General features: G+C 43.4%; 1 protein-coding gene across 1 annotated transcript in view; it reads left to right on the forward strand.

The window, feature by feature from the left end:
- The window catches only part of T265_06931 (hypothetical protein), a gene marked incomplete at both ends in the record, with an annotated part of 68,527 nt that overhangs the window by 12,581 nt on the left and 31,044 nt on the right, over positions 1 to 24,902 (forward strand). Inside the window, one exon of the mRNA XM_009172334.1 lies at positions 8,841 to 9,149. Within this exon, the coding sequence (XP_009170598.1) occupies positions 8,864 to 9,149 (286 nt within the window). The remainder of the gene's footprint in view (positions 1 to 8,840; positions 9,150 to 24,902) is intronic.

Consider the following 24,902-nt stretch of genomic DNA (forward strand, 5'->3'; position numbering starts at 1 on the left):
GTCCAACTGGTTAGAGCGCGGATTTACTGACCGGAAGATCCGTGGTTCGAACCCGGCCTCTACCTCTCGACTTGCCCTGTCTAGGCTTGAGTAGCCTGGGAGTATCCCAGCCCTCGTGCAGCCTTCGGGTGGCATGGCAGCTAAGGATCGAAACGGTGCTACAGCTGAACGGTTCATATGGCTTAGAACCTCATAGGTAATTATTAAATTTCTAACCCCAAATGAGAACGAGGCCGATCAGACTCCTGTCCTGCTGTTTGTCAGTTCTGCGGTTGACGTTAAAAAGCAATCGAGATACAGACCGATCTGTTGAGATTTTGTTTCGTTGTTCCATAAACCTAGGCGTTTTCTTCTATTGCCAGTTACTTTTTAACCATTTCATGAGATTCATTTAATCCAGTTTTCAGACTCAGTTCTTTTCCCATCGTTTGTTTATTCACTGAGTTGGGCAATTCGGCTGCAGACATTGTCACCAGTCCGAATGACATCATCAGTGTGTTGTAAGTGGGAGTGCTTTGAGCCTAGAATTGTGTGACTGTCGCTCGTGCACTGTTTACTCACCCCACTTGACCTTGACCAATCATTGGTGTTTTTGGGTGAGCATTTCCATTGGCCTGCTGGCTGACATGTCATCTGTCTAGTGGAGTTCAGTTAGCCCTAAGACCTGACTTCCTCTCCCATGCAACGACTTTTGTTCATTTGAACCCATAGTTGCTTAGTTTGTTTGTCTTCTGTTCTCTAGCCAACCATCTTCCAAAAGATTTCATTTCCAGATGAAGCTCACTATGCTAAACCGGATTAATTGATTTTTAAGACGCATTTCCAGAACTAGTCAACACTATCTCCCAACCGTTCCATTCTTATCGTCGCTGAACGAAAATAAGTACATCATTTAGTGTAGGCGCCAAAAGCTGTTTAGCCATAGTCCGACCTCTGGCTCAAGTGACAAAGCCCAATGCGTTTTCATGTAGAGCCTCGAAATAAAACCGATTGCAGAACAGATATAAAAACGCAATAGTTCTTTTCAATTCCGGTTCTCAGAGGGAGGCATAAATGCTCTGACAAAAGGTTCTGGATCTCGACTGCAGAAAACTCTGACAGCCAACGATCAGTTCCATCCTTTCTGAGGTTCATCAGGTATCGAAAAGGATTGGCAACTCAGTGGGAGCTCCAGCTGAATTTTCTACCCAAATATGTAAATGAATACTTGTTTCCGTAAACGTTTTCCCTACTAAAGGAGAACGGTTCTTAACCATTTGTAGGTGAGGCACAATCTGGATAGTTTGGCAGGTTCACTTTCATCACAACCGTATTTGAACGCCAATACCGGGTACAGAAGTGATGGTTATCACCAAATTTCGGTAGAAATTTCTAAAAGGACATCGTTTTGACTTGTCTTTGAACCAGTCCCGTTGCTGTCGTATCGCCTTGTAGTGGATGTCATTTTCATCTTGAGTCCGTGTGGTCAAAAGCGGGAGGGGGGATTTAAAGGGAGCAGCTACAACTTCCATTATGGCGTAACCGTAGCGTTTATTCATCCGAGAACGTTAAAGCTGCTTTTATTCCTTGTTTGAATGGTTATCCACTGACAATACCTGGTTGGATAACGTGCTCGAATGCTGGAGATGCCGTACTTCGCGAGCAGAAGTTTGAGGTTCCACGGTGAATGTCTAGAACCATCTATTGGTGAACACTAAGAGCAGTTGAAAGTACGGGAACCCCTCGTGTGGTATGCCTCACCTCTTTTGAACTGGTCATGCCAGCCGTTATTTATCTTTAGCTCCTGAGCGCTTCCGCATACAAAGTTTCTCGTCCGTGCTGTATGACTTTCAGCATCTAAATCACCCGAAATTCCAAACAAACAATGGCCCTGATTAAGCATAATCTCTCAGTGATGCTCTAAAGAAAGACCCATGACAAACTGGTAGATGCGCAACCGATTGCAAGGTGTCATTGAAATTGAGAAAATGCTTTTGGGGCCGTTCGAATGACCCTGAAACTAAGTCTTACCGGTGGCAGCAGGCCTACGCGATTTCAGACGCTCTGCAAGAGATTACGAATGGCACTGAACGGCAAATATTTTACTTGTTGTATACGCCAGTTTAGTGCTGATGGAAAAAATCAATCTTTTTTTCCCTTCCGTGAAATGTGACGATGCACTAAACCGACGGTGGCAGCGAACTTATGCTTGTGTCTCGTTCAAGTCTGTGCGAAAGTTTGGTCAAGGGTGGCGTAAACAGAGAGGTGGTAAACGCTTGACTTGGTAGAGGAGTATGAAGAAGATCAGGAAACGCTTGGGTGCCACTCGCCTTCCAGGTTGGGGACCGCGTGATCCTCACTGTGCATGGTTGGAGACATTACAAGATATGGCTGCCAACCGATGTCAGTAACGTTCTTGTTGTCAGTTTCTATCCAGGTTGCCTGAGTGCATGTCTGGAGGTGTAGGCACCTCGGAATGATTGTGGTAAGCTAGCACTAAGTCCCTTCCCGTCCACCTTTATTCTTTTATTTACATTAAGGCTTTCAAATCAGTCATGGTTGTACGGCAGTGAAGCATCTGAACACTGATGTCATGCTGTCGATGATGATGATGATGATGATGATGATGATGATGACTGGGTAAACTAGGCTGCTGGTTGTAATCCAAGCCACCAAATGCAGCCTCCAGTATTTCCAGAAGACACTGAGGTAACGCAACATCCAAACATTAGAACCAATTGCCTGATTCTGTTCAGCTTCATGAAAGTTTCATTCGAACTTGCGGTTACATAGCTTATATCTGTAGAATTTTAGTTATGCGCACATCCACCAAGTGCTTCGTTTTTCTGAATGAGTGCGCTCAAGGCGAGAATTTGAAAATGACCCTGAAGTCAAGTACAGATGGAATGCATGAAGCTCCAATAGGACATGATGAAGACCTTTAGAACAAGGAGGTCCATCAGGCATTATTTCATCGCTGCAAAATTCCAACACTTTGAACTTTTTCACCTAGGTTCTTTTCGGGATCCACAGTGTGTTGCGCAGTCTTACAGAGATTGAGTTTACCCAAGCACACTATTAGATCAAAGGTATATTTCACGTTGTCCCAAAGCACGGCCAATCCTGTTGTTCCCTCTGGTGAATTTCACTCTACACCGCGGTGTTAAGGTCAAAAACGTCACAGCCACCACCTTCACACAACGTAGTTTCCGGTTAACCAGCGCATTTACGTTGGTATGCATCCTGGATTTCTATGATCGATTAGAAGGCGGTGCACACAAACTACCAATCCGTAGTGCTGCCACTGTTGACGGAATGCAACTCAGCGTGCAACGATGCAAAGTTTACAGGTTTGCATTCAATGTGGAAAAAAAACGATTTAGATACACGCCACCCCGTTACACATCGAGCCTAGCCTAGAAGACTGATGGCACTTAAAAGTCCATCCACACGATGACCATCTTCGGAGTTTGCGGCAGATTACGGTATCCATTATTCCATGAAAGTTTCAGTGATTAGGGGTGCGTAGTTGGCTGCATTTTTCAATATGTGAGCCTGTCTACCGTGGCAAGATGGCGCCACAGGAATTGAAATCACGTGTACTGTTTATAGAATATTGTGGTAACCCGAGTTAGAAGGCACTATGTTTTCTATCTCTGTAAGATCGCTTGACATACGCAACTCATACGTACGCAGTTGTGTAACCGACGCAGCGGTATTGTATCAAAGCTATCGCCTTCAGACAGTCGATTGAACCGTCGTCTCTAACGCGCGGCTCTCATTCCTTCATTCTCCCTAGCCTTGATAAACGAAGCTGTGGCATCTAGAAGCACAGTTTGTGGATTGAAAAACTAAACTGAAATGAGCTTGCAGCGAACCTGTCCCTTGTGAAGTATGAATTTTTGCCTTGATACATCCCATGCCTTGTTGTCAACCTTTGAAATGTCGCGCTTGGACAGAACCAAGGAGCCACGATCGGTAGTCAGGGTTGAAGTGAGTTTCAAGAGAATGGGACGCTCTTTCAGATAGGAGTGGACTTTCGCAATTAGCTTCACTGACGTTGCTGTCACTCGAACATGAGGCACATGCGGTGATAGGCTAAATTTGGGTCACTGATGTAGACAATTTTCGTTCAATAAATTATGTGGATTTAATCAATACTGCTTGGTTGGTCGCTCGAGCTTTGTAGTTGGTTTTGTGTAATTCCAGTTGCAAATCAGGGTAAAAATTCACTGCGTGTTTCTAAAGAAAGCCCAGTAGCCAAGGTCACTTGTTTACCGCTAATCAGTTGGCTTTTACATTAGTAGAATTTGGATCGCGCGTTTAGGAATGGGTCCAACCGCATGTTCTGTCAGCTGCTTATCTGTTCTCCGAATTTTTCCCTGAAAACGGGGGTTATAAGAGAGGCGGATAAAGTGTAGAGTCCAGTTTGGCGCTTTTTCATAACAACTCACCTAGTGATGGGTACAAACAACTTACTTGAAGTGCTTGGCACACCAGCTGAAAAGGTAAGAGCACTCTCCAACTGATGCGGCCCCTCAACAGTCGGAGAAATAAGTAATAGTGGTAGCGAATATGACCTCAGCTCAGCGCAATCAAAACACTACTTTTGTTGTTCACTTTTCGATCATCTGCATAAGTATTCATGTGAAGGTCGTACCCAAGGGATTACTCGCGGCAAGACCTGTGTGACCCACCTGCAAAGTCAAACTTTATGTTGTGTGTGGAAAGTAAAGTCTTGGAAACAGGTCATCCAGCAAACCTTATTTCGAGTCAGTGAAGCCTCTTTCTTACACCTGCTTTCAACAAGCTCAATCCTAAAGATGTTCGATTTGTTTTTATATGACACTTGTCATCATTGGGGACCTACTATCTTGAAACCAAATTTTTAGGACAGAATGAATCGGTTTCATCAATCTAGAGTTGCTTACTCTCAATCATCAGTAGCGTGACCATCGGAAAATAGCAACCCAGGTCCATTCCCCGTGTACACGGCCAGTTCTCATGATAAAGGATGAAGGAAAATCTTGGAAACCATTTTTCACCCGGATAGCAGTTTAATAAATCAACTATCTTGCTTTTTTTTCGATCGTATTCGAAGGACGAGAATATCACAACACTCAAGGTCAGGGCAGATTCAGTTCGGCCATTGTAGTACCGTGGGCTATTCATGAAGAAAGATCGCTTACCAGTCGTAAGTTAACTTGGCAAGACAGTCTGTTATGCCTCAGCTCAGAGCGTTATGTTACACCCAGAATATTTGAGGAGGACATTGGCTGTCAATAAGCTGATCAAGGATACTACTGTATTTTATATTCGTAATGCAAGCCGGCGCTGAGAACGCTAGACAGTCTAGCTGATCAGGGCTTTCTGCTTCTATGTTCTTCAAGCATCGTCCTTGACTTAGATCCTTCCTCATTCTTTCTGCCTGGAAGCACTATTAGACGGCTGAGCCAGAAAAGCCTTCATCGGCGCTAATCATAGTCAGTAACGAAGTCTTATAGTGTGTCGTGACTTGAATCTGCGAGCTAACCCCGGAGACAAGGACACATTTGAGACAAAGCAACCCATCACAAATCATTGGCAAACGCTACAAGAAAAGAATGTTCCAACCATGGTGCTATACGCCTTACAAATAAAAGTCCTAAAACATCAACCAGGATTTTGTACCTGCGAAACACCACCACACAAAGTCGAATAGCAATTGCGGTTTTCTTCCACATCACCATCATCATCATCATCATCATCATTGCCAGTTGCAATAACCGCGTGCTTGTCGTACAGTGGTGTAGCTGCCACAGTTTCGTTCACCGATGATTCGGGGAGCTGGGGTAGGTAGCTGCGCATTGGAGGCGGGACCTGAGAAATTAGTGAGTGACTGTCAAGTGGGGGGATTGGGAAAAGAGCTATGCATTGGAGGCAATAGCTTGGATGCATTAGCGCCATTGGAGGCGCGACTGGGTTGTGTCTGACAATATCTCTAGTCATTGGTATGGACTATCTCGGGGTCCCCATCCAGACCTTCTCAACATGGTCACATAAACAGCAATGCCTTCGCTATTTCTAACTAACTCCCGCCCACAATATTCCTATATTTTCAACCCTTTAGGCGTTTATAACACATTGATAAAACCTTGTTCTTCAACTAGTGAGATTCTGCGACGCCATTTTGTTCGATGTTTAATTGATATCTTCTGGAATGCATATTAGAGGGATAGAAATCACATCCAAAGGGGAACCGGTGAATTTTGACATCGTAGACTGTTGTATTGTTTTACGCTTGTTTTCAGCCTCCCCCGTATCCCTCTAAACTTCCGAGGAGGTCAGCTTAAGCCTGTTGTTCTGTTTACTTTTCTGTGAAGCTTTATTATGGAAGAAGTCAACACAGAAACGTCGGTAACGTTTGGAAATTTGGGACTTTGTGGATTCAATACAAATTAGACCGAAGGCTTGTGTGTAAAAGGCTGCTTTCGGCTACTGACCGTCAGTGCTTTCGCAATACGGTGGGCTTCGTTGCGTAAGCCAGTACGTAGCGATGAATGAGAACGACCAGGTTAGCGTGGTTGAGGCGCATTCGACACACTTGCAACCACTGGTTATAAACCCCAAAACTTTCATTGCCCACAGGTGTGCGAGAGACGGACTGCAAACCGGTGACAAGGAATGAGGACAGCCACTTCCAGCTGGATGTTTGTCAGTTTTCTGATTGATTTCCAAGTGATTCTTCTCGCAATTAATTGTAGCCATCATGGAACCCCAGGTGAAACCGATTTCATTGGCAGGAATACTGCCGCTTAGGTTTGACTGCCATTGTGTGCTGGGTACAATTAGCAAGAGTGGACTCCACAATGATGCTTAGATTCGTTCGCCTAGTTGCTGTCTACAGGTTTAGGCTGACAAACCTAGTTAGATTCAGCGAATATACACTCATTTGCAAACTGATTTGGTTTTTCGAAAGACTCACCTCAGTTGAATCTCTCGTTTGTGATGTTCTCAGGTTCAAGTAGAACATAAGGTTGATAGAAACTCGAGGACTGCGCCTACTTGATGAGCCCCAAAAAGGGTGAAACCGGTCGTGGGCTGTCGACGGATTTTCAGCAACCTTATGAGTAGTACATTACAAAGATATATAGGCATTCTGTTCAGGATCGTTTTAGCCTTGGAAACAAGACCTTCCTTAAGAAGATTCTACTCTGTTTGTTCTGTTTGTTCGCACTCCTTACTGGAACACCCTTCCCACATAAGCGCTAGTTCTACTACTCATGAGTAAAACGAAGATGCTTATAACAAATTCCATGTGAACAAATGGTATTTTGGGGCTAACTAGTGAGGCATACATGACATGGATTTGACACACCAAGAAGTTGAAAAAAACTTGCTTTCAACATGTGCCGTAGGAACTGGAGAACCATCACCCCGTTTTTTCATTTTCTGTGGAATTTCCCCAACAGCAAGAAACGCCACCCTTGGACCCTTTATTGTTGGAATGGACAGAGGACCAGGATGAATTTCACGTTAACATCCATGTGATTTACGAATACGCTTATTTTATCGGGAGGCCCACATTTATTTTTGAGATAGCTAACTGCAACTCTTTCATAAGATGCACCTACCTGGTAATGTACTACTCATAAGGTTGCTGAAAATCCGTCGACAGCCCACGACCGGTTTCACCCTTTTTGGGGCTCATCAAGTAGGCGCAGTCCTCGAGTTTCTATCAACCTTATGTTCTACTTGAACCTGAGAACATCACAAACGAGAGATTCAACTGAGGTGAGTCTTTCGAAAAACCAAATCAGTTTGCAAATGAGTGTATATTCGCTGAATCTAACTAGGTTTGTCAAAACGCAAGTGCATGTTTTCGTCCTCCTGGTTACCTGGTTGCCGGAAGCACCTACCAACAGAGTAGAAGTGTTACTCAGTTCGACAAAGTTGCTGATGAGAATGGTTCCATATGGTTGGAAAATAAAAGAACCCTGAAAGGCAATAGCTCTAATGCCCCCAGATCTGCAGTGTAAAGAGTCACGGTGGTTCTTCTGTCAAAACGGAGGTCACATTCGCAATTTCTGAATGCTTTTGTTTGTTAAGAGCTCGTGGAACTAGAACGATTTTCGCAGAACCAAGTAAAGATTGTTCACTGTGACATTCTCGCAGATTTAACATTTTACGGATCTACTTTGATGCGAAATAAAATGTGTCCCGTGACAGTTTGTGCGTTTGAACCCAGAGTGAAAATTTGCCAAAGCGAATGAACAGAGCCCAAGCGCATTCCAAGAACTCGGAACACATCAAACAAACGATCACGTGTTACCTGCGTAAAACCGTTTTATTGAGATTTCACAGTCGGGAAAAATCGATCACAAAGACCAACATATTTCTCCCTACTTTATTTTGTGTATGCATTAAAGTGAAAAACCACTTTTCAAATGCTCCTGCCGATTTCCTGCAAATGAGAAACGAGAAACGTTTTGGTTAGGTAAATGACTTTTGTGGTTGGTAGGCAAGCCTTCACAGGTGTGTTCGCCGCAAAAGTCAGCCTCCGAAAAATAGCCCGAAGCAGCTAAAGGATTTTTTCTGTCCATATCCTCGGTAACCTTGGCAACCAGCACTATGGTATGCGTTTAGTCGCACATTGAAATGTCCTTTGCATGGGTTTGATGAACAACCGGCCCACCACAAGCAATGTAGCTTTGCATGATGAATGGCCAACTGTTTTGTGAAATTGCATCTGTTTGAGCGTTCCCCCCCTCCCCAAAACTGCACCGGTATGTCTCTATGCACAGTTAGCTGTGTTGCCACCTGTCACCTCTTTGTCATGTCTTTTCCTGCTAGTTTTTGTCTTTATCTATCCTCACCCTCAGAAACCGCTCAATAACGTAACCCAATGAATAGTGTTAATTCCGGACAACACGTTGAAACAGACGGTGAAGCCGAAGAGGAACTTCAGAGTAATGGTAGAATATTGCCTGTAGCCTCGACGCCGAATGAACAGAACCCTGCTACGAGGCCGACAATAGTGAGTAATAAAGAAGAGGACCACCAGGTTCCGGTTAGGGCCTCCGATGGCGGAGCAAACACTGAAACCGTCAGTTTGTCGAGAGCCACGGAATCCCGGGTGAAATATTCTTCACAAGAAAGTAGGGCTTCGGCCGATGTAGAGGACCCTTTGAGTGAGTTCACTGGTCATTATTATGTTGATTAAAAAAGCGTAAAAAAATCTGAAAACTATGATTCAACATTTGTTGCAAATAATTGAGCCGTGCTGACTTGCAGCGACAGTAAATTGCCTTCATCTATCATCAGTTTGGTTATTATCACGAGCGGAGGCCTGTATACCTGTGGTGCAAACGTTGTGCAAAGTTTTCTATTTTAATCCTGTGTTTATCTAAGCGTTATATTGCACGGTTCGTTTTGTTGGTCTTTTTCCTCAGATTGTACTACTATCCGTTTGACGAGTAGTCTTGTAGATGGCATGTATATTGCATCTTTCTTGCTGTCTATTCACTATTTTTGTTCTATTCTCCTTGTCACCGAAACGAGGAAAAGTGATGCATTAGAAACGACATTGCAAAGATATTGCATGACATATCTCATGCACTGCTAGATATCATAGAACTCTGCCATTCCCTTTGGAGTTTATTTCATATATACCAACTTTCCCCTATCGATACATCCTGAACTAGTGAGGGTTAACCGTTGTAACAAATGAGCTGACACTCGTTTTCCAGTTGACAAGTGATTTGAGGGCTACATAGAAATATACGCTCAGGAAACGCGACGACTGATACTAAGTGAATCAATGACAAATGATCATGCTCGTCGTAGTTACTTATGCAACCCTCACTGACTGAAGATGAGGGCTTGATAGCCCGATTCGGCTGGACGTTCGTGTGCATTTCAACAAGGCCCGAATTCGGAACAGGACCACTGAGAGATGACAAGAAGACTGAGTCGGGTTGTCTTGGAGCTGTAAAGCAGCTAAGCTACTCGACCACGTTAGTTATGGCGAATTACATCGAATGCACCCGAGCGAGAAGCTACCAAAGTAGGGAAGTTGGGGAGACGGCCTGCCTTTCAAGAGTAGCATACCCGAGTTTTGTAGGTAGGCATATGCTTCACACAGGATCAGTGTAGCGAATATCCGTTGAGGAAATGTGGAGCTAAATGTCAACAATAAAACCAGCGTTTCCACTGTATCAAGGCAGAGGCGCTCTTTAGGATGAGGCTTCTACGTAGCAACTACGGACTGCAACATTGATCCGTATTATGGAACTGACGCTGTAGGCCATGAACCTTTGCTCAGAAGTACACTAAGCCATGATTCAACATGGTTTCTGCACTTTGTATGGCCGGACACCTGAACAGCGTCAAACCTGTGCCTTAAGACAAAAGTTGTCTTAGGTGATAGTAATATGGAGCGCACCGCAGCATTGTAAACTCGACCCTTGCTGCGGTGCGCTCCATATTGCTATCACCTAAGACAACTTTTGTCTATATGGATCAGAATCCTGGCCTCTGTGCGCCGAGGACATCAAATGACTTTCAATGTTTGACCATCGATGTCTTCGGAGCATTGCCCGAATCTGGTGGGAACACCGGATCAGTAATGCTGAAGTTCGTCGAATGGTATCCGGGTTCTGCTGGCCTGGCCACGTGATGCGTATGCCAGTCGACCGACTTACTCAAAGAGCTCTTTTCGTACAACCACACAAAGAGTGGAAGAGGCCAGAAGCGTTCGACCGACTTACTCAAAGAGCTCTTTTCGCACAACCACACAAGAGTGGAAGAGACCAGAAGCGGCCAAACAATGACTTGGCAGTGAACTGTAAAAGCGATTAACAGCAAACTCAGCTGCGCTGGTCATTGCTGTCTTCCTGGATGGAGACGCCGAGACGGGCCATATCAATAGTTGGGTACATTGCCAGATACGACCCTGTCGCGCCCCCAATAACGCTTATGCATCCAAGCCATTGCTTTCAATGCATAGCTTCCTTCTCAATCCCCCCAAATAACAGTCTACCTAGAGTGCTGTACTTACGCATAAATTTGTCAGCTCCCGCCTCCACTATGCATCTACCTAACCCACCTCCCGGAATCATCGGTGAACGGAACTATGGCAGCTACAACCACTGTACGACAAGTACGCGGTTACTACAGCTGAGAATTGTGATGATGATGATGATGCCTTCGAGCTGGGGCGAAGGTGGCATTCGACACTTTCTCCACCTTCCTTTTGTCCGTTCTTTGGCGACAAGTACGCGGTTACTACAGCTGAGAATGATGATGATGATGCCTTCGGTAATCGTTTAAGCCATCTCGAGCTGGGGCAAAGGTGGCATTGGACACGTTTTCCACCTTCCTTTCGGCCGTTCTTTGGATTAGTGGTCTCGGTTACAGGAGTTAAATAGAAATGTCCAATTTAGTCAACACAACGAATAGGGAAGAATCTGGTATCAGGGGTACTGACCCTCCTCAAACAACCGTCCTAAAGGTATCTGGTGAGGAATCCGCTTTAAGTTACCCAAAATCACCTGATCAGAATGTTCTTGTAGACCAGATGGTTCACAACGCCTTCGAATGTTAGGTGGCCAAAGTAAAACTAGAAAGCAAAAGTAGCTTCCGCTCAACGCATCCAGTCAATCAAGCATGGCGCCAAATACCAAGCGAGTTCTGGGCATCAGATTGAGAAACTGACTGAAAGTTTCCCCGATAGCTGAGCTATTTACTTGTCCGTTCTCTGGTCACCATCATCACAACTCCAAATTGATCCTCATTCCCAAGTAATGACTTGTTAAGCCACTAGCTAGCTGGGAATAGAATGAACGGGTAATACTCATTCCAACATATCAGTGATAAGTGTTTTGTGTAAGACGATGCTTTTCACGGGGTGTCGTACTTTGAAAAAGAACCCTACTTTAGAAGATTTTGGTTGGTTTTAGGAGAACTAGCTCCGAACGTAACGGGACTACATAACTGCCAATGGAATGGCCATTTTCGTTGAGACAGATTTCATTGGTTGTTCTTCACTTGCCCTTGACAGATGAGTTGTATTCTTAGTATCACTTTTGACTGCTTGTACGCGACAGTGATCGATAGATCCGCCGGTTCGCACGTTCATTGATTTTTTCTGGTTTGGCCAAGCGCACCAGGCGATCAGGCGGCTCTCCAGACCGGGGTTCACGGTAATTAGGGGACTGTGGTCCACAACAGCTTTCCAAAATCACTAATTTGTGTAGGAAAGTAGCCAGGGTGTGTTCACAAATCGATATCGTTTAGGCGAAAAATGAAACCGGGACAGAGTTTTTCAATGACTTAGCCTTTTGATAGGACATATGCGTTGGAAAACATAGACGTCGATCGTACTGTGAAATTCATCAAGGAGCTTGATAGCTTCCATGATATGACTTACATCTGTTGCCGTTTGTCGAGAGTAGTCGGTGAAACTACCGTTCTACAAGCAGATATCATTCGCTGATCTCTACAGCATGTATACCTTGGTCACTCTCGAGTGTAATCGGCACAAAGATCTCAATTGATTTGCATCACGACAATCCTGGCCTAATTAGACTTGGTCTAAACATTCCCCATCTTCAATTACCTCGGGTTCTGTGAGCGCCCTAATGAGCTGCGCACTAATTGGGCATGCGTGTATATCGCTCCGTTTCGACATATTTTGTATTTTATGTGGATATCCGACACATTATCTGTGATTTGACCAGAGAAACTCTCAGTGCCCATACACTACCTGTAACTGGGAGAGTCAATTTCGTTAAAAATCACTCATGCACACTTCAGTGGACGAATACACCTGATATTCAACAAGTTCATTCGCTTATCGGTAAATCCGGTTATCTGATCCAAAACGTTTTAAGGAATAATAACAATTTATTATGGACGTGAATTTTTGAGTCGTATTCATCGTACTACGGAACATTTCAGATGAAAACTGCTCATCCAGCAAATTTCATTACACCACGTGGTTCAGTGGACCAATAAAGCGGATTGCGGAAGACCTAACAACAAAAAATAGAATGTTGGTATTCCGGCCTTAAAGGATATTGGGATACTGCGATATGTGGATGTCGGAAAAAGAAGTGGACGAACTAATCCTTTGGAGACTAGACAAATTCTGGTCACAGCGTTTTCCAAAATCTCTCTGATATGCGTGCTAATAAACCCACAGTTAAACTTTTGTAAATCGCAAAGCACATGAGCTGGGTAGAAAGATATTGCGGACACTTGGTGTCTAGTTATCCCCGTGTCTGTCAACTTCACGTTTTAAAAATTTGTTACCTAAAAAGATTGTCGCTAAATTTGCAGGTAGTAGGTGCGGTGCATGAAAATAAAGCACATTTTTCGTATGTGGGTGAGATGACACGGAAACCATTTTATTAGCCAGGTTCGTCACTAAATTTGACCCGTGTTCACACACTCAAATAGTAAGGGCTGGAATAATTTCCGTTTTAGCTTGCAGTTCAAGTGACTAACGTCAACGATGTAGACCAAGTTGAATCTGAAAGTCATTCCTGTATATTAGGCGCTTCAATTCTCTTTGGATTTAAAATCCATCACGATGAACACAACAGTAAAGTCGGAAGTCTGTTGAAGTTCACAGCTTAAGAAATAACGATTTGATGGAACCACTATCCGGAAAAACGATTATCCCATCAGTTTCATTAATATGATTTATCTCATGGAAGAAATGCTTAGTTATCGCGAGGCTATTTGTTATGCTTAGCCGTTTGTGGCATAAGCTTATGAGCCTCTCAGAGGTACAGCAGCTTTGAAGCCAATATCGATCCGCTTATCGATTAACTTCGATTTTCGTGGAAATCTGAACTGGTTGGGCTTCGATTCCTGGACCGCACACAGGCCAGCCACTCGGCCCACGAACAAAACGTCAAGTGCAACGGCGATGACGGCAGAGTATTCTCAGAGTATTTTAGTAAATTTACACGCATACCAGAAGCGTGGTTCTCACCGACTGGAGACGAAGTAGCTGGTACACTCGGAAATGCATTTTAGCTTGGTTTGTCTGACCTAAACAGTAATAGAGATCATGCACATGCGCACATTCCTCGAGTTCCGCGTGAACGTAGCTGACAGTCGTCATTAGTTGATTAGCTAGAGGTTTTAGGAGAGAGAAAAAATCACAAAATGCTTGAACTCCGGGAAATGTCTCTCAACCTACACTTCTGGTGGTGATCAGTTGTCGTATCTGGTTCGTCATCAAACGAACAGCTGCCTTGTTTGGTGTAAAAACGAACCGTAGCCAAAGTAAGCCATTGCTTTTTAAGTGGAGTACGTAAACGAAATTGTCTCGGTGTGGGCGTACAAAGCGAGGCGATGCTGTGTGTGCATTGAAGCTGAGCCGCGACTGTGTAGAAGGACTTGCACTTTCATTACACGTCAGCGGAGTGCTACAATCAGACGAATTTTATTGTCCACACAAGCATTCAGTCTGGTGGTCTCAACCAGATGCACTAATCAGGTCTGCAGGATAAAGCCAGCGTGTTAGGATGTAATGAGTTATGACGTTTGCAGATCTGGCCGCCGAGTGTAAGCCACGCCTCGGCCGCATCAACAAAAGACACCAACGGATTCGACTATATATGCTTCAGGAGATGGTGACCAGTTAAAATGTTTGTTCATCTCTTTTGTTGACTTAGACGCTTTTTGTGAGAAAGATCGGACGTGTAACGCAGTATCGTCCAGTGTTTCGCGCTAGGCTCCTCTGAACTATCTCCGTCCATTTTTGCGGTGGGGACCAGGCAGCTGCTCAGTCGTCTCTTTTTTAGTCCGCGTATTGCTCTGGACCAATCATTCGTATACAGAAGCTAGTTTAGCATCCTTTTAGCTGTTTGCTAATGTCTGCTGACCTTTGCTAGCAAGCGGATTTCATTATCCAAAAGCTATCAGAATATCTTTGGATATCACTGCTAGCTTGCGTAAATTTATTAAAAGCAATTTTTGTTAGTCACAGCTGTTTCAGATATTTCTTGATTAGCAGTCATGTAAGCTTCTTTTCCCGGTTTAGTCAGCTATAACAGGAAAAACGGAACGTCACAACAATACTACTCACATAGTCGATGAAGAATGTAGACAGCCTACTTCCCGGTTTCGTCCCTCGTGCAGCATACCATATAGAGCTCATCAAGAATGTTGCATACGTGAATGTGAAATGCTACGTGTGATTCCGAAGCAGCGATACCATGAAAATCAGTTGGTAATCACCTGAATTTCCTGATTATCGAACTACTACAACTTAGTTTGCAACTGACTGTTTGTCACCACAGAATTTTGTGTTGAAATACGATATAAAGTTGGAGGAAATCTGGAGTCGGGACAATTTGTTGCGATATCTCGAGGATGCCACCGACTGAAAAGGGAGGCAGTCTATGGTCGTTGGCTTGTTCGCGGAGCTGGGCAATTCGATTGCAAACGTTTCATCACAAATCGAGGTGACATCATCAGTGCGTAGTTGTGCGTAGCGGTGGATTGGTGGTTGTGCATTGAGTACTGTGTGTTGATATACGTAGTCGGAGATGACCTTTGACCGCGATTAGTTAGTTATCGCGAGGCGATACTGTGTGTGCATTGAAGCTGAGCCGCGACTGTGTAGAAGGACTTGCACTTTCATTACACGCCAGTGGAGTGCTTCAATCAGACGAATTTTATTGTCCACACAAGCATTCAGTCTGGTGGTCTCAACCAGATGCACTAATCAGGTCTGCAGGATAAAGCCAGCGTGTTAGGATGTAATGAGTTATGACGTTTGCAGATCTGGCCGCCGAGTGTAAGCCACGCCTCGGCTGCATCAACAAAAGACACCAACGGATTCGACTATATATGCTTCAGGAGATGGTGACCAGTTAAAATGTTTGTTCATCTCTTTTGTTGACTTAGACGCTTTTTGTGAGAAAGATCGGACGTGTAACGCAGTATCGTCCAGTGTTTCGCGCTAGGCTCCTCTGAACTATCTCCGTCCATTTTTGCGGTGGGGACCAGGCAGCTGCTCAGTCGTCTCTTTTTTAGTCCGCGTATTGCTCTGGACCAATCATTCGTATACAGAAGCTAGTTTAGCATCCTTTTAGCTGTTTGCTAATGTCTGCTGACCTTTGCTAGCAAGCGGATTTCATTATCCAAAAGCTATCAGAATATCTTTGGATATCACTGCTAGCTTGCGTAAATTTATTAAAAGCAATTTTTGTTAGTCACAGCTGTTTCAGATATTTCTTGATTAGCAGTCATGTAAGCTTCTTTTCCCGGTTTAGTCAGCTGTAACAGGAAAAACGGAACGTCACAACAATACTACTCACATAGTCGATGAAGAATGTAGACAGCCTACTTCCCGGTTTCGTCCCTCGTGCAGCATACCATATAGAGCTCATCAAGAATGTTGCATACGTGAATGTGAAATGCTACGTGTGATTCCGAAGCAGCGATACCATGAAAATCAGTTGGTAATCACCTGAATTTCCTGATTATCGAACTACTACAACTTAGTTTGCAACTGACTGTTTGTCACCACAGAATTTTGTGTTGAAATACGATATAAAGTTGGAGGAAATCTGGAGTCGGGACAATTTGTTGCGATATCTCGAGGATGCCACCGACTGAAAAGGGAGGCAGTCTATGGTCGTTGGCTTGTTCGCGGAGCTGGGCAATTCGATTGCAAACGTTTCATCACAAATCGAGGTGACATCATCAGTGCGTAGTTGTGCGTAGCGGTGGATTGGTGGTTGTACATTGAGTACTGTGTGTTGATATACATAGTCGGAGATGACCTTTGACCGCGATTAGTTAGTTATCCGGTTCCATTGGTTGTTCTTTTATCCCGTGTTCTCATTCGCCGATGCCCACGTGACCTTTAAACTTGGCATCCCTCGCTGTCGTTGTCTGGTCGATGTTGGATGCAGTCTACATACAGCGTATTCAGTTAGATAACACCATGAAAGCGAAATCTACCTAAGGTTGAACGCAGTTTCCTTTTGATGCCAAGTCGGGTTTCACGCTTTTGGTTTGATTATGGGCATCAAACCAGAACAACACCGGTCATCCCCGTGCTTTTGATATTTTCGTATATTCTGAAGTGGTAGAAATAGAACTTTTGGTGTACAGATGGACAAGATGATGGATTATGGTGTACACATTTTTACACAGGTAGCATTTCAAAAATACCAGTTTACTTTGTTCGAGTCGTGACATTTTATTGTCCCAATCAGACCACGCCATGTTTGCCTTTACGAGGGCGTTCTCTTCTTAAAACGCTTCACCGCGTAGAGGTTTTCTAAAAATGCTTAGTGGTACTGAGGAATCTTTTGAAATCAGAGAGCTCTAGGAAGCCGATGCGCACTTAACGAAAGATACTTGCTCCGACAGTACGTACTTTTATTCATCAACGGATTGTCCCGGGCCGGTAGGTCTGTAAAGTTCAAGGACATTCTGACATGAGCTATAGCAATCTTGACTGATTTTTTAGTCCAGTTTTGAATAGCAAGTGTTACCTCATGTTGTAGTGGTCGAAAGGAGTTGTGTTCACCTATTGACCAAAAGATCAGTCACTGCTAGTAAATCCAAACTTGGATGAATGAACCGTGCAAAACGACTAGACTTCCTAGATAAAAAAATATAAATCAAACTTCAATTTCTCCAGACTGTCTGCTCCCTATTTGGTTTGTCCGACGCAGGTTCCACTGATCTAAAACAAAGGTTTTGTTCGACAAATTTCCGCATAATTTCAATGGAATTCTCCCCTCTAGCTGAAAATTTTTCAATCGTGTTCAGTTCACCGAATAACGCAGTTGGTGATAGAAAAAAATTTATTGCAGTGAAGATCGATCAAAACTTCACATTTTTCCATATTTCGTTGTCTAGTTGAGTAACTTCCTGAGGGACTTAGACACTTTGCTCGTGTTTTGTCAGAGGTGTGTGTGTGTGTGTGTAACTTGCGGTTGAAGAACACGGGAAACAGCCGAAAAGCGGATTGACGGATCACACGTGGAAAATGCTGCACCAGACCGCGTCAGGTTTCATTTTGTACGATATTCGGGATATCGCGATACGAGTGCATCGCTGAAAACTCTAACAGCGCAAGACCGGTTTTGCCCTTCTTGGGGCTCATCACAAATGATAGAATCAGCCGGGTTCCAGGTGAGTCTCCCGCAAAGACTAATTTAATTACACACACTAAATAGATCCCATCCAGAAGTTCAATTCTGTGGAGGGACCGGTCTTTGAGGGATAAGTACGGTAGCGATATGGAGCATCACTGGGTGTTTTCTAAGCTGGTTTGTGTCGAGACGTTTAAACTTTTTTTCTATCGTAGCCAACAGATATGGGTGGAAAATGCCTATTCCCTCAATTTAATGTTTAAAAAACTTTAGAAAACAAATTTTTACTACCCAAAACCGAAAATATTGTTGTTGTTTGCCACAAAAAGTCCAGCGCAGACTTAGAACAAAAGTTGACTGATTTGTGGTAAAGCAGCATGGCGTGATGAACCGAGACATATTGCTCGATGTTTCAGACACCAAGGGTAAATTGGGCAGTATTTTTCGGAAAAAATCTAAGTATCACAACAATAGCTTTTTTTTGGAATATGTCTGCGAGCTGAATCTAAAGCTGGCCTATCAAACCCACAGTTAATTTGGTTATTAGCTAGTTTTGACCACAAGATGCGGAAAGCCAGACTGTTGTGTCGTTCGAAGCACGCGCGGATCGCAAAAAATTCCACACACCAAGATCAAATTCAATCATTGAGCAGCAGATCAGCCGAGAACGTGACGATTCTTGTTCAAGCACGACCCATAAACAGGAGGTCAACCTGACCTCCTGATGGTTTTAGAAAGCGGTTACACTTTGGCTCTCATTTGATTGTGAATATTCCATTCCTGAGGGTCACTGACGTAACGCGGACGAAACGTCGTGCAGAGATGTGCTCTTCCGTTAGCAATAAACCAAACTATAGGTTTCACCTGACATTTGCTTTTATTCACACTGAATTTGTTGCGAATATTTTCTAACTGGTCAAGGGGTTGTTCATTTTAAAGGGCAATTTGAAAAATTAAATAAATCGCCCAGGTGTGGCATGGAATCTGAGTGCAAAACTGCTGGCTGTGATTTCGTTTATTTCAGCCGCTTCTGAAAATAAAAAGGGAAGCTTTTAACCACTGAATAAATCAATGAATCAGGCGGCTTTGCACATTCAGGACCTACGTCGAATCGATTGTAGTTTTGCGGGTCTGAACCATATACGTCACATTATGGCCGGTAGAATGCGTGGGCGTCGACCTCCACGTTCATCGTGTGCACATGGTACACCGTGCCTCCAGCATTTATCCATTTTTTTCATTGACGCTTTGCTTGCCTATCAAACCATCGATTTTTACCTTTAATGTCCCCAATTAGTCAACAGTTGCAGATGTTATCCTCTTGTTATCATTCTCCTAGAAACCTCACTTCCCAAGGCAAAATTCCTTCGCGCGCAAAGCGAGTTTTGAAAATCCGGTGGTGAATGTACGATGATGGTGGAGGTTGTGAGGGACTGTAGATTAATCTAACCGCCTTTCACGGCAGCTTGAAAACCTCTCGTCCACAGAGTGAAGCATTCTTAATTTGATTTCCTTGTAGCAATTTGCATTTATATTCTGTCTGCCCTAGGGAACAGTTAGCAATGCTGGGATTTAGACTGCCCCACTGCGGAGAGAGGCGGATGCGCTGTTCACCAATGGGTTTCAGGGACGTGACTTGAGTACACCGTTCTTTTTTATTCGTATTCTTGTCTGATTTGTTCCTGATGGAACTTGATATGGAAAAAAAGTCTCTAGGGTATGATTTATTTTCCACGCTGAAGACGTAAATGAATTGTCTGCGCCTATGTCTCTTCAGCGCAATGTTCTCCAAGTATCGCTACCAGTTGTACTGCCGGATCACGGTTACGCACTCACAACTGTCTTGAGACCGTGTCCACTTTGAGACAGAGTAGCCTGATCCTAATTACTCTGGACGTTTGTGTCTCACGCTACATTGTATAAGATCTCGTGATATTATAATCTCTTGTAACTTGAAGCGGCACGACCAGGTCGATAAAGTATTTTTTTTAAATTCAACCTGTGCGTTGGATCATACTATGGACGCAAACGTTTCGTTTGAATACCCCTAATTCAGTGCATTACTCCCGGTATTGCGAACAAGTAGTTCCGATAAAAATACAGCCTCAAATGAGATACACGGGGAAACTATTTTTTTTCGAAATCAGTTTGGAGAGTTAAGCATACGGTAAAGAAAGAGATGATTGTCACTGATCCGAGCTTAATCATTGATTACGGTTGCCCTACCAAGATAAGATCAAAGCCATTTGATGACTCCAATTTCGGCCGTGGCAAATGCTTTTTGTTTGTCACCTTGAAACGATCTTGGTGGCACTGAGTTCTCCGGATGAACAATTCAGCCGAATAGATCTGGTGATATTTCCGTTATTCATAATTTTATGCCTGCCACCGTCTTGTTGATCGCCGATTACTGAAAATAGACGAATCATCAGACAGTTTGTTCGACTTTTATTAGCTTCCAGTACAGTTTCCTTTGTTTTTCTGTAAGGTGCTTTAATTCGTACAGTTCTTATTTGGTGACATTTCTCAACCGTCACATTCACACACGATCGACCGCCTCTCAAAGACCGTCGTTTTGAAGCATCACTGTGGGTCCACAGGTAAGAAACGCCACACGTACAATGTCTGGTTTCCTAGGGATGCCAGTCATCCTTTAGACCTAAACTACCACACGGTTTATTCTCCCGTATTGTGAAAGACCGTTTGTTCCGCCAACTCCTTTCTGTTTCTACCACAGGTTACTCTCTTCCTTGTTCATTTTTGCATACTTGCCGTTTATAAGTTGTACGTTTTTGTACACCGCTGTATCCCGGCTTAATAGAAAAATTAGCCGGCAGCGCCATGCAGAGAAAGTTTCTTACTCCATCTTGTCTTGCACCAGTTCCTTTAATGATCCCTAAAATAACTGACTGGTGAAACACCCAACGTTTAAATCGTATCTTGGTCCACGTCTACCTCTAAGTCTTCACGTAACTTTTGCCATTCTTTAAACTTTTGCCTGTGTAAGCAAGTTGAGACAAAGTAGAAAGCTTTGACTGGGCTTATGCCACTGTTTCTAACAACACAAAAATTGTCAGTCGGTCTGGCGACCACAAGTTCACTAAAAAATCAATAGTTCTTACTTTCTGGGAAACTATCCAGTGGTGTGTGATTATAGAAATTCATGGCTTTGATGAGATGTGCTCCAGAGAGGTCACTGGCTTTTAATTGGTCAATTAGGAGGGAGCAAGTGCGAGTGAAATGCTCAGCTAGATCAAAACTACTTAAAAAGAATTCCATTTCCTTCTGAATTCGATTCATTATAATCAACAGTAAAACTCTTTATTCTAACCGCCAAAACTATTCACTGTTAACTATCTCAGTGTTCTTCTGCTCAGCCTAGTTTTCTCCTTCTGGATGTTACGTAGAAGGCTAGCTTTCACCATCCTGTTCCGTGAGCAACATGTGCACAGATTATCAAAACTGGTAAGCTTGTTCGATGATTTACAAATTCAGGTCGTCCAAATGGTAGCTCGCAATCTCTCCTATTCATTATCAGCCTTGCGACTAAAGCTCAGCGGTAGGTTTTTTCTGGACCGAAAATCTCCTCAAAGGTGCACTTAGTCTCAAAGTTCCACAGAGACGTCATACTCTTGGAGATTACGTTCCCGTTTGGTAGGTCACAGCAACCACACTCCCTCAAAAAACCCAAAAACAAAGCACACAAGCTGTTTTGCGATTTTCCTGGCTCGTAACTATGACGGATGTGTATTCAGCAACGGCTGACGTGTGCTGCAAGCTGTCCAAAGCTGTCAGGAATCGAGAACAAACAGGCGTTTCCCATGTGCCCCTATACTACTTGCTAATGTCCAGAATCGATATCATCTGATCAGCATAGAATAGTTATGATGATTACCAATAACCAAAGCTACTGGGTTCGTTTACGACCAAATCCAAGCTACCGAAAACAATACATTCCGCAAAATTAAGGTACGAGCTCTATTTGCTGCAAAACATTGATCACCTTGAAGATTTCTTTCTAGAAAAAACACGTAGCAGGGGTCAGGATGAAAAGACTACCTGAGAAGTCCGTGGATGGGAATTACTGCATGATACTTTTATGGACGTTGTGTTTTATCGGTTCCAATGTTCACCGTCGCAGCTGTAAAAGTGTTTGTTGCTGAACTTTTAGCATTCTGGGATTAGCGCCCACTTTAAAGTGGTTTCGTTCGTCACACAGCGACTGAATGAGATAATGTGGGAACTCAGAGTGGGCAGTGTAATCCATTATGGTTTGGACGATCAGACGAGTTTGGATTTAACGTGAAACAAACACAAGTGGTCGAACAATTGGGCAACAAACAGTCTAGCGACTATATCAGTTGAACTATGGGAAGAACAAGGAGTCGCGGCAGAAAAGCAAGTCAAAGTTCATGAAACCAACGCATCTTGGGAGGTTTCTTTCACGGTGAATGCATGCCAAACGCTGATCAGAGCACCCTCACTGAGAAGTAGTATTTCTAGTCTCATCGTTCCAGTTCACTTTTCTCGGAGCCACGACTGAAATTCTGTTGAAAATGTTGAAGTATGGTTTCGCGGTTAGGATGTTCCAAAGCCTGGAAACACCCTGTGGAGGCAACTGACATATACGTCCAGGTAACAATAGGAGGGGAAAACGGTGATGCGTTTAGCGGGGCTTTTGATCGTGAACTTCCTTAAATTGACTGTCAGAATGAGGCCCAAGACCTTATCCGCTTCACCAATGCGGCCGAACATCATTCAGCCCTACCTAACAGAAAGGCAATTAGGCACGGGTTGTGTAGATATCGATATATTTTCGATATCCACACGAGGCATTTGTACCGCACAATGATTTTTTAAGACTGCTGCACGATAACTTTGGTCATTCACACCATCTGCGCAGAATCATACGGTAACCTACAGTTTACAACTTGATCAGTTTTTTAACGCATGTTTTGGCATGAAAATGAGGTTAATCTGCGGTGAAAAGCCCATAGTCACCGTAGATAAGTTTTATCCTTTTTTTGAGGAAGGTGTACATTTCGTGACAGATCAGATTGTACGAAAAGCTTTACCCTTGTAGTCCAACCACGAGTGGCTGATCATTAGTGTGAAATTTGAAAGCAGTTTTTCAAAATACCTTGTGGGATGAAATTTTTATTGAAAATTTTCAAAAGTCCCTCTTACTACCATTATATTTTCAGTAGTCATGTACCGGAGGAATCCGAACGTATTCACGTGGACCTTTTACACCTCCTTGAAGAAAACAGGCAAAACAAGAAATATTCACTTCTTTCACTCAGAAACCGATACATTTCGATCTAGATTGTTCTATCATCACATTAGTTTGAATAGAGCCTCCACAAGATGAATTACTTTCATATGTGCTCATGTGTTTGCATTCACTCAAGTCCGAGAAATCCTACATGTCAAAAACTACGTAAATTCTCACAAAAAAAGAAGTCGAAAGGTTTAGTGTCCAAACAAAATAAGTGTTGGAGAACAACTTTCTCCCAAAACGGGTTGCAGAATTTCCATTTAGGGGAGTGAAATTTCCATACCTTCTCATCGACCAAGTAGATCTGATAGTAACGTCTGCTTTGGCGATTTTTGTCAGACGAATCCGAAACAAAAATTTGTTTGATATGATTGCCGTCTGATCGGTATCTGTCGGATTCACCTGGAGTTGATAATCACCGATTTCACCCAAAAAAGCTTAGCATTCTCAAAATATCGCTCCTCCTATCGCATGCGATTACGTTCACAGTCTGCGTGCTATCAAGCTGGTGGTAAACGCAGAAAGTGGTCAAATCATTAAATGATGTTTACTCCTAGCGAAATACACTCATTTGCAAGCTGATTTAGTCTTTCCAGAAGCTCACCTGGAGCACAGCTGAATCTCCCGTTTGTGATGTTCCCAGGTGACGAATAATCAGCAACCTTATGAGTAGTGCATTACGAATAAAGATGTTTACTCTTCGTAATGTGAAGAGATTTACAAATTTCAATGGAGGTTCGACCTTATGGGTGAAGCTAGCCTGTGCCGAAAAGCCGGGAAGCACTTCACAATTGTTTCATCTTTACTAGGGATCATCAGCAGAACACATTACATGATTGTCTCTATGTGACCAAACAGTCAATTTTTTTCCAAGCCGGGAAGTCGCAAGTTCGAAACTGTCGGAGTTAAACGAGATAGGGATGAAACATCTGTACACTGTTTTTCAGAAATACAGAACAGAATAGTTCACTTGCAGGACGATAGATAGATACCTTTGGAGTTCCTCCGGTGCTATTCAGGTCAAAAAGACTTAGAAAGTCCCCGGTCTCCCGACTCAAACCTTATGCGCCGAGGTCTGCTTCACGTGGTCTTTAACTTGCTGAGTTGCGTGCTTGGCAAAAATTATTCGGTAGAGTGATGTTTTGACAGTAAATCGGTTATTGAGTTCCACAAGTACTCTCAGCTGCACATTAATTTCCTTTTGATAGGAGACTTAAACTGATGCAGTTGAATCGTTCGTTTATGCTAGTCCGTTTCAACTGACTATGCCGCTTCAGGGTGCCTCATGTTTCAACTGGTAGAATATTCAAGAAATCGCAATGCAGTTTTGTCTAGACTGATGAAAACTCTTCGAATTTATGTGGAACATACGACTGAGGGATATTTGGGAAACTATGAGCCCCAAGAAGGGCGAACCCGGTGGTTGCCAGTTAAAAAGTTTTCAGCAACTTTATGAGTAGTGTTATGCCTTGAAAACGAGGTTGATGAGTTATTTTTCTTGTATTATCAAACAAACTACAGCTGTAAGACTT

Source organism: Opisthorchis viverrini, assembly GCF_000715545.1.
Source record: "Opisthorchis viverrini unplaced genomic scaffold opera_v5_152, whole genome shotgun sequence".
Taxonomy (NCBI): domain Eukaryota; kingdom Metazoa; phylum Platyhelminthes; class Trematoda; order Opisthorchiida; family Opisthorchiidae; genus Opisthorchis; species Opisthorchis viverrini.